Source organism: Rhagoletis zephyria, unplaced genomic scaffold, assembly GCF_001687245.7.
Source record: "Rhagoletis zephyria isolate East Lansing unplaced genomic scaffold, Rhagoletis_zephyria_1.1 Rzeph_scaffold_02399, whole genome shotgun sequence".
NCBI classification, from domain to species: domain Eukaryota; kingdom Metazoa; phylum Arthropoda; class Insecta; order Diptera; family Tephritidae; genus Rhagoletis; species Rhagoletis zephyria.
Genome location: NW_016159483.1, coordinates 20,607 through 32,145, shown reverse-complemented (window position 1 = coordinate 32,145; position 11,539 = coordinate 20,607). Strand labels below are relative to the sequence as shown.

The 11,539-nt window shown below is 34.4% G+C and overlaps 1 protein-coding gene across 1 annotated transcript in view; it reads left to right on the top strand.

Moving 5' to 3' along the window:
- LOC108366783 (uncharacterized protein K02A2.6-like) overlaps window positions 1-10,781 on the top strand; it is an 18,435-nt gene extending 7,654 nt beyond the window's left edge. The window contains exon 2 of the mRNA XM_017621254.1: window positions 10,683-10,781. Within this exon, the coding sequence (XP_017476743.1) occupies window positions 10,683-10,781 (99 nt within the window). The remainder of the gene's footprint in view (window positions 1-10,682) is intronic.
- The last annotated feature ends 758 nt before the right edge of the window (window positions 10,782-11,539 follow it).

Genomic DNA, 11,539 nt, shown 5'->3' with positions numbered 1-11,539 from the left:
GCCTAGGACATTGCCTTGTAAAAGTAATCGATGGAATACACTGCAAGTAGTCGGTCGGTAATTGACGGTGTTTATTAGGTAGCTACCGATTCAGCAGTCCTGTAGTCACTCCCCCGTACTGCAGGGTATTTACAACTCACGGCAGCATACATACATATGCACATAATTACATGCATACTCAAATACAACAACAATAACTATTTCTTTCATAAGTCCCCTTTCAGACACGTCAATTCTTGAAAGCAATTTTTATCGCATTCTCTTTTGTGTTTTCTCTTTGCTTCCACACGCGTCAAGTTTAATTGAATTCAAGTCCTTGGATCTTTAAATGGGAAGCAACGAAAAGATCTAAAGAGAACAAGAAAACTTGAAACGAATGGACGGTACGGTGGTATCTGTACTCTTCCCCTCTCTTCCCACCTCTTTCGCCAGCGAACGAGCAGACTTGAAAGCAAGACTTGACGTGCCTGAAAGGGGACTAACCGCATGCGCGTATTTCTCAAGGCCAAGTAAATTTATTCATAAAAATAACCGCTGTACATCTCCCCGCAAATTCATCTCCATCAAGCGCCACTTTTTCAATCCGACACAAAAATTCTAAATTCTTAAAAAGAAGAAATCTTGGCCAGCCAAGTGAAAAGTGGCAACTATTTCTCTATATCCAGTAAAATAAGTTATCTCGAATTTTGGAAATTTTTGGTAATTTTTGGCAAAACACTCTATTTCTATGTTCCATATCAATATTTCATCATTAACTAGTTTTTGAGATGTAATTTTAATAAACATTAAATAAAAGTGTACGTTTTCTGCAGGAAAATACATACATTTTTTAATAAAATCAAAACTTCTAAAATCACAAAAATATTTGGTTTTATCGGAAGTTCACAGATTGTAACGTGGCAACCTAGCTCGTTTTCAATTTTTCGGTCCGAAATTGTAAAATTTTTGTTCATGACGCCACGGTTTTTGTACAGGTGGGTCAATGTGCCTTGAACACCATTTATATATATACAAAAAATTGATTTTATTTATTTTTTAATATTAAAATTTTCTATACTTCAAAGCGTTTATAAAAAATATTTACATAATCACGCGAGTTAATGTTTTTCATCCGTAAGCAAATCTTCCAGTACCATAAAGATTCAAACACATTATAGTACAATCAATGCATGTCCAAGTAGTGCTACTCCACTGTACATGTGTATATGATGTATGCATGTATGCGTGTAAAAAATGTCAATTCCAGTTTGTTTTAACCCATTTCAGCGGACATAGTTTTTTTGGTTCCAGCTGTTAATAACACACTATTTTACAACGCTTTTTATGTTTAATCTTCATGAAAGTTACATGTATCGTCGAGAACATGGTTACATGTAGAACTTTAAATTAATTATTATTATTCTCCATACAAAATGTACAAGTATTGCCTTATTAAATGCAAAGTGAGCGAAAATCTAAATATTTCGTGAACGTAGGGTTAATGGTTTCGCGCACGTGCCAATCTGGGGGCGATTCGCAGAAATTTAATAATTCGTATGATGTAAGCGGCGAGGGGAAGACGAAAGCAGACAATCGTGATATGTTGTACAGTATGTACATTTATAAATGCATACATACTTCATTTTCATTTGTTTGTCTTTCTGAATGCAAATTGAAAATTGGGTAGCAGAAATAGGTAATGAAATGAAGTTTACAAATATGTGCTTTATAAATTTAGGTTTAGTAATTAATTAGATATATAAATGACAATGTGGGGGACAAATATGCACATGAGTAGGAAGCTGCCACCCATCCAATGGCAACTTACACGACTTTATTAGAAATTTTGAAAACTGACTTATTTCCTTAAATATTGAAAAATTTCCCCAATAGTTTCGGTTTAGATTAGCTAGATCTTTACGAATTGCTGGGAAAATCGACGTTATCAGATTTTTAGCCTAGTATCTGTAATATCAGATTTTTAGATTCTTAAAAAAATTTCCAAGTCGAAAATAATTAAGAACTGAATTATTTCCATAAATATCGTAAATATGGAAAAAATTTATATGGACTTTCGACTTAGTTTTGTAGATCTCTCAAAAAAAAGGAAAATAATTCTTTTCACTGTTTTTTTTTATCCAATGCCACAGGTTTTTACTTGAAAATAACACAAAAATTGGAAAATGTTATATAAATTTTCGATTTATTTTAACGTTGTGTGTACAAATCACCAAGAAGAAATTATTTTTCCCATAAAACCTCTATTTACAAAAAAAATCTAATACCAATAAGTTTCATAATTGAAAATCTAACAAAATATTACAAAAATCAAAATGTATATAACATTTTCGATTTATTTTCACGGTATTTGTAAAAATCACCGGGAAAAGGGATTTTTTATCACAAAATGTTTTCACAAAAAACACAAACACTTATGCGAGTTTTCTATTTGCAATCATTAATAAAATGTCACAAAAATCGGAAAATGTTATATAATATTTTCGATTTAATTTCATGTTCTTGTATAAATCACCAAAATTAATTTAATTTTTTTACTAAAACAATTATTTTCACAAAAAAATCAAACACTCAAAAAATCATCAATATTCATATTTAATTAACATTCCAAACGCTCTCGTGAGATTTAGCTCTGTTAATATTCTTCTTTTCTGCTTTGTTTTTGCTTTCGCTGTTAAGTATTTCAAATATTTGTCGCTCTTAAAATGCGCTTCGCTTGTTCAGTTGGCTCGAAAAATGTGCATTCCAGTTCTTGGACCTTCTCTATAAATTTACGTTCTCTGGGGAAAGTGTAAAAGAGTATATATATTACGCAAATACCTCCATAATTACTCATTTAAATTGGTTTTTGTATCTAAATCCCGTTAAACTAATTACATTTTCTTGCCAGCTACCAACAGGGTTGCTTAAGTAGCTAAAAGGAAATTTTACCCGAGGTGAGCGTTCTTTTGTCGCTCGCTTACAGAAAAATGCAGCTAGTATAAATGGTGGTCTGGACATACAACATTCAAAGCGGTCTGGACATACAACATTGCAAGTTGATAAAAGCGTTTAAAAACGCGGAGCGCATGCAATACAAAGTATAGATTTAATTGACAATATTCAAACTACATACATAATATAGACCTAAAATTTCTACAACGTAAGTACAAATTTGAGATCGATTTTAAGCGGTCGTTATTAATATACCCACAGACATACATATATTACTCTTCAATTTCAAATCAGTCCTATTACATGCGCCCCACGCTTTTCATTTTCAATCTCATAAATTGTTTATAATGACTTTTGTAAAATTTCAAAATCAAAAGTTATCAAAACAAGTTCTATGGGACTGAGAAACATTATTTTCTAATTTTATCCATTTATAAAAGCTGGTACATTAAAAGTGTTTTTTTTTTAAATTTATTTTATACTTTTAGTCTTGTCGTATAAAATTTTGCAATAGATACTAAAATAATTCAACTTGCAGTGAAAAGAGAATGTTGTTTGCTCACATTTAGTATATGCCTACATATGTACATACATACATATAGCAGCAATTAATTTCATTTAAAGAAATGGCGTGTCGTCCATTTCCGCTGTAGCGTATGTAGTGCATATTTTTAACCTCTTCTGGCGAGGCGACATCTATCTCTAGAGTTTTTCTAACTGTCTTTGATATGATACCTACGACGAGGTTGAGATCTAGACTAGGTTTGCCATAAATACCTCTGCTATATTTATAGTATATGGTGGACTGGGCATACATAATGTGACCAATCATACTTCTTTCGAAAGTACAGTATTTCTTTTTTCGCTCTTGTACTTCGTACTTCGAAGTACAGTCAAATGTACTTCTTTCCGATATTTTGTACTTCTCCGATCATCTGGATGATCGTCACTTGGCCTGGGCGATAAATTCGTTCAAACCATTAACAATTCCGCGTTTAAACCTACTTAATAAGGCTTATCTACCGCTCTCCCTTACTCTAGATTGCGGTTGTAAACCACCTTCTAGACGATGGGGATTTTTAGGTTAAGGGACGATTTACACCTTTTTTGATCTGACTACCTTTCGATCTGCCTCAAGGTTACCTGAACCAGGTAACTAGGTTGGCAATGAACGGCAGCTGTCGTAGAATTCTAATATTGAGGAAAGGGTAGGAAAGGTGTCGGCTGCCTTGTACTTCTGTAGGGGAGCTATCGGTAAAAGGTGGGGTCAGTCGCCGAAATTAATTCATTAGCTCTAGAAAACCAGATTAAGCCTATATTGTTTCAAGGAGCCCCTGTCTTGTGGTACTTACTAGAGAAGACTACACTTGTAAAACATGAATTAGCGGAGCATGAGGAACCTACACTGGCGCTTAACAAAAATATGTTGATCTCAGCACCTGAGGATATTGCAGACAGAATTGTCGCAGCACGAACTGCTATTGGGCTAAGGTAAACCGGAAAGAAAACTTTTCTCTGCTACAGCAAATGTTTTTATAGGGCACTTTAGAACACGTTACCTCTCAAGGGCTAGTGATGGGTGTTATGACAGGCCATTGTGCAGTTGGTATTCATGCGATGAGACTAAGAATTTCGACTGATCATTTTGTGTCAGTTGTCAAGAGGAAGATGAAGTGAATCTCCACACTTTTAGACTGTCCAACCTTCGCGAGACTAAGATGGAAGCATTTTTGCTAGCAATTCTGAACAAACACTGAGCTCTCAGGGATCGAAAATTAGCCGGATTCGAAATTTCATAATCAACTCGCGGCGTTAACTTTATCCAACCTAGCCTGTACTTCTTTGAGCTATGAAATAGTTGGTCACATTAGGCATACAACATTGCAAGTTGATAAAAGCGTTGTAAAAATTAAACCATGGACGCTATTGGAAGCGTCACGTAGACCAAATGCGAGCTGTTGGTGGTCGGCAGTAAAAACAAACAATGATCCAGAGAGAAGACAGGAGACAAGTTTTTCAGAATCTGTTGAGTCAACCAATCCGAGAACACCAGATAGAAGAAACGAAAGGGGAAGATGCTACTGGGATATACCAGAGACAGTGATCGGACTTCTACCACATTGTGGTAGATCTACCACTTTTTGGAGCATCCACCACATCTACCACACAAGGTCTGAAATCTACCACATATTCGCATTTTTTAGTAGTTATAATTTAGCTCCACATGGTTTTCCTTATTTTTTTAATTTTAAGAGCAAAAATTGTCCAACAGTAAACACTATGTGATAACAAGTAGGGACACGACATCGAATCGAAAGTATCGATATAGTACTCATTTACAGTATCGCTGTAAAAATATCGGGCTATAAAAATATCGTAATAAAAAGACTCGATATTCCAAATATCGAGACAAAATTTAAAAAATTAAATCTGAATATTGGTGTCATTTTCTATTAAAGAATTAACACTTTGCACTTTAATAAGTACATCACATACCAATCTAAGATAGTTCACATTTCTGCGCTTTAAAGCTCAAAATATATCCATATTGCTTTACATATAAATTCCAAAGTAAGAAAGGTTATAGTACGACATAGATTTGCAAGAAATGGAATGTTTAAAAACAATATTAACAACAAAACTTCAATAGATATTTTAGTAAGGACAAAGATTTGCATTTTGGAATTCGGAAAACTAATTTTAAATATTTCAAATATTACTACAAAATGTTTTATACAAATAGTCTTGCCCAATTCCCAGAGTTTTAAATTTTGAAATTTTGATTTTAGTTTCTAATGATTTGTCATACAAATATATCATTATTCACATTAACTTTGTCATGTACATTTACGATTCGATACGATACAAGGGTTCTGGTACTCGATTACAAAAAATATCGTTTGAAAACTTTCGAGTAAAAAGTATCGGTATCGAATGGCAAAAACTTCGAAGCTCGTGTCCCTAATAACAAGAATGAGAGTATACAAGATTTCGCATTCCCGGCGACGATGAGATTTCTCAAGTAAAAGAAAACAAAGCCGAATGGGAAGAGAAAAGAAACTGTCAAGCAATGAATTTTCTCAATTTCTCAATATCAAATTTTTCGTCGGGACACGTAATTTTCTTGGTTTAAATTGCAAAATATATGCCTTATAAAAAGAACTAATAAGGAAAACGTAAAAAATCGGAAATTTTTGTGAAAATTAGCACATTACAGCGCATCTAAAGTTTTTAACGCGTTGTTTACTTTTACTTGAGGATTGTTAAAATTGGCAAAACCCAAGTTAAAAGTTTTTTCTAGAGACTCGAATTAAAAGTTTTTCAGTTAAGGTGAAACCGTGCAGATTTTTGTTAAATTTTTGTAAAAAGTTTGATCCGAAACCTGAGATCTACCACATTTTTTCTAAATCTACCACACAGAATTTTTACTAAGTCCGATCACTGACCAGAGAACGCAAACGGCAACTGAGCAACCACGACAAGCATCGAAAGAGGTTCTCTTGCGCCGTTCTGAGAGGATACGAAAAATCATAAAAAGTAGAGAATTTAAGAATTGAAGCAAAACTAGAAATGAATTGAGAGTAGGAAAAATTCCAATAATTGTAGCATACTCTGTATGTATGTAGTTTGTATATGAGATATGAAGCGCATTAAATTGAATTAATCAGAACAACAAAAACTGTAGTATAGACCTAGTATTAAGTAAAAGTAATTGAAATTAAAACTTATATCAATAAATACACTTTATTGTAGTAGCTAAGAGATGACGTATAGCCATAAATATATTTTGAAAATGCAGGACAATTTTTCAAAAAAATTTACCTACATATAATTGCGTAGTATAAAAATAACAAAAATATACTACATATATACATTCCTCGTCAATTGAATAGCGCACCCTTCTTTTGATTTTCTACCATACAAAGTATGCTTAACAAAATTTTTGTATGGAAGAAAATGCGCAGCACCGTCAACAAAAAAATGTCGCCCCTAGGCTTCTTTTTTTTTAATTTTAAAAAATTTTTTAAATGGGATGTGAACGTAGAATATGCTATATTTTTATAAAAAGTTAATAAATATTAAACAAACAAAAGGAAAACTGTGCTACGAAGTATTAAAAGGATGCGCTATTCAAATAACGAAGAGTGTATAAGCATTAAACATAATCAATTAAAAATAAATCACATATGCTTCATTGGTATTAATCTTTTAGTAATGAATATTTACAAAATTATAATAAGCCATATTACGTATTACTTTACACGAAATATGAACCTCTGTAAAGTAAATTTTTTAGGCAAACTTAGAAGTGTTTTCGAGATTTGTTCGAAAAACGTATTTTTAGTACTTTTTCACTTATTCCTCAAGATCTCATGAAACGACCAACAGTTCGAAAGGTATTGATGGGCTCTTTGCAAAAATATATATTTTTTGAGCAGATAGTGTTCCGTTACATCTACATTTCTCATCAGATTTTCATTTACTGTAAAAAGAAAATGATTGAAATTTCAATTTTTCGATTTTGGTCGCTTGTAACACTAATAATTTTCATCGAAATCGGCAAAGTAATATATTTTTGTAAGAGGACTGTAGGTCGCTTATGTTGATTGGATAATTTTTTCATGAGATATTGACGAATAGGTTCGAAATGTACCAAAAACACGTTTTTCAAAAAAATTACGAAAGCGGTTGTTTGAAAGGAAAAATGGTTTGGAAAATATTTTTTTTCTTAAGCGATTACCACAAAATTTGTAGAACAGTGTTATCGATATATTTGATGCTGGTTTTCAATTTCTCGTCATCCATTGTCCATAACCGTACAATATTTAGAACGCATTGACTAGTGGAACCTTCAAAACCAGCTTACCCTTATGTAGTTATCAATTAGTTATCGGCACTGCTTTTATTTCGATAAGGAAAAGTTAATTTTAAAATATCGAAGAAAATGCGGGAAAAAGGCAGGACACTTGGAAAAAATCAGTACATTTTGGGGGTTTTCTGTTTTGAAAAACTTCGCAGGATAGACCTTTAAATAACAGTACGGTCCTGCAAAAAACAGAACGGATGGTCACCGAACGTATAGTGTATAACGAATAACATTAAAAGGAAAGAAAAGAAATAAAATGCAAATATCAGTCTGCAATTGGCACTCAACGTGTACAGTTAATTTGACGGATGCGGCACCTATGGAGCTTTCGCTTTAATTTGATATATAACTCAATTCTTTAGCTACTCCAGATTGCCCTAACTCAGTCGTATAACTGAGCGATTATATATAGAAGCGTTGAGAATGAGTCAAGAAACTGTTAAACGCTTAATTTTTTCACCTAGATATTTCACCGATTTGAAATCTGACCATTCCTGGATAACCTATTGAGCTTGCACTTTAATTTTATATATAACCCAATTCTGCAGCTACTCCAGATCGTCCTAACTAAGCCGTATGTCTGAGCAGTTATATATAGAAGCGTTGAGAATGAGTCAAGAAAACGTTTAAACGCTTATATTTTTTCACCTAAATATTTCACCGATTTGAAATCTGACCAGTTCTATAGCTGCTCCAGACCGCCCTAACTAAGTCGTATGACTGAGCAATTATACCTAGAATGAGTCAAGAAAATGTGTAAACGCTTATATTTTTTCACTTATTTCACCGATCTGAAATCTGACCATTTCTGGATAACCAGTGGAGCTTTCGCTTTAATTTGATATATAACTCAATTCTGTAGCTACTCCAGATTGCCCTAACTAAGTCGTATAACTGAGCGATTATATATAGAAGCGTTGCGAATGAGTCCAGAAAATGTTTAAACGCTTATATTTATTCACCTAAATATTTCACCGATTTGAAATCTGACCAGTTCTATAGCTGCTCCAGACCGCCCTAACTAAGTCGTATGACTGAGCAATTATACCTAGAATGAGTCAAGAAAATGTGTAAACGCTTATATTTTTTCACTTATTTCACCGATCTGAAATCTGACCATTTCTGGATAACCAGTGGAGCTTTCGCTTTAATTTGATATATAACTCAATTCTGTAGCTACTCCAGATTGCCCTAACTAAGTCGTATAACTGAGCGATTATATATAGAAGCGTTGCGAATGAGTCCAGAAAATGTTTAAACGCTTATATTTATTCACCTAAATATTTCACCGATTTGAAATCTGACCAGTTCTATAGCTGCTCCAGACCGCCCTAACTAAGTCGTATGACTGAGCAATTATACCTAGAATGAGTCAAGAAAATGTGTAAACGCTTATATTTTTTCACCTATTTCACCGATCTGAAATCTGACCATTTCTGTGGAGCTTTCACTTTAATTTGATATATAACTCAATTCTGTAGATACTCCAGATCGCCCTATCTAAGTCGTACAACTGAGCGATTATATATAGATACGTTGAGAATGAGTCAATAAAATGTTTAAACGCTTATATTTTAGCACCTACTTCACCGATTTTGAATCTGACAATTTTTAGATAACCTATGGAGCTTTCACTTTAATTTGATATATAACCCAATTCTGTAGTTGCTCCAGATCGCCCTTACTAAGTCGTATGACTGAGCAATTATATATAGAAGCGTTGAGAATGAGTCAAGAAAATATTTAAACGCTAAAATTTTGTCACCTGCTTCACCGATTTGAAATGTGACAATTTTTGGATAACCTAAGGGGCTTGCACTTTAATCTCTATATATAAATGTGGAAGCCAGTCTGTGCGGGGCCGGATTTTCAGAGATTATACCTTGCGTATATGATCCTATTATAGGGTACTTGAAAACTCGATAGATGGCGCCGGGGTCGAGTTATTTATAAAAATCTTATTTATCAATCCATTTCATTCAAATTAAAACCGTGTGCTACTTCATGATGAGAAATACGTATGCGCAAAATGTACCCGCTAGGTGGCGCTGGAGTTATTTGTAAAAATCGTACTTATGAACCGATTTATTTCAAATTCACAAGGTATACTACCAGCATGATGGAAAAGTCGTATTTATGAAACGATTTCGTTCAAATTCAAAATGTAAGCTACTTGCACGATGAAATTGGGCGTGCGGCCGTTATTACAGGAGTAAGACTCAAAGAAACCAGTTCATAAATATTAAAACGAATTGTAAAAGTGCGGAATTGACAAGGAAAGGTTCGACCACATCCGTCCAAGAAGGAACATGGTAAGTATATCAATCAACGATATTCAAGAGATCACACGACTCATTTAGCCAATGTACCGGAAAACTTTTCATCCTGTGGAACTGCGAGGATTCTTGGCCCTCCTATAATTGAAAACACCCATATGTGATCTGGAGTTACCTTACAAGGACTTTTATTGGCTTATGTGGTACATCGGACTAATGCTTAAGTAGCAAGATCATAGAAGAATATTACGCACGCTCGGCAGAGATCTCACAGGTGAAAATAAGACCATCGATAAAGCTGATGACATCGAAAGGGATTAGTATTCCATATGGTATCACAGCGCTACTATTCTTGGCCTATGTTTGAGGAGGTAGATTTGGAAAACTGTCAATAATGTATACATTCGATAGTTTCGATAGTGATAGTACAAGATATTCGATACCATCGAAAATTTTCTAACATATGTATATTGACTTACACTGCTAGTACCTGGTTTCTCCAATCTGTTTTAAGATTTATCAAACTTAGTATTTAGAATAGTTAAATTCCTAAAAAAAGTGTGTTATTTCAAATTATAAGAGTTTGACAAATTTAAAATTGTAAATAGGCAAATTGGATTACACCTTTTATGGCTAATAAGGCCAAAGAGAATTCGCAAGTGATATTGTGGTATTTTACCGCGAGCGCCAAGAAAAAGCTTATTTAACCCAAAACGAATTCAATATTTATTTTTGCACTAGTCACTTCTTTTTTGTAGACTAATCTAGAACTTAGCTATACACACTTTTTAGAAACAGTTATTGGAGATTACTAACAGGGTTGCTTTGAAGAGTATGTTGTATTAAACTTAAACTAAGGGAATATGAACTTTAAGAACTTAAGCAAGAACATTTAGTGTTGTGAACGCCACAATACTCCCCCGCTAGTGGCGAAGCTATCGAAATCGTACTGGCAACCGCACTATTCTACCGGACCTCGTTGTTTTCGCATTGCTGTCTGCTGGTAATACAGGCGAGTTTGAGCCGGTGGCAACGCCGCTCGTGTTATCTTCTTTTTATTTTGTTCGCTCATTCGCTATCGCTGGGGGTGTTTGTAATTGGTCGCTGTCGCAGAGAAAGCCGCTTTCAATCTGTCAATCGCAATGTTGACCGTTCAGTGAAACATCTTTATCTTGTAGTATTTTTCACCACGCTCAACCACCTCAAATGGACCTTCGTAGGATGCTTCCAGCGGTGATTTTACGCGATCTACGCGTACAAAAACGAATGCTGCTTCCTTAAACTCGGTCTGCACAAAAGTTGCTGGTGTGATGTGATGTGACGTAGGCGCAGGTCGCAGCGCTTGCATTGCCGTGCGCAACTTTTCAGCAAACTCCACTTCGCTGGTGCTACGAGTTGATGACTGTAAAAGCTCGCCCGGTAATCTGATTGGCGCACCGGATACCACATCTGTTGCGCTGGCACC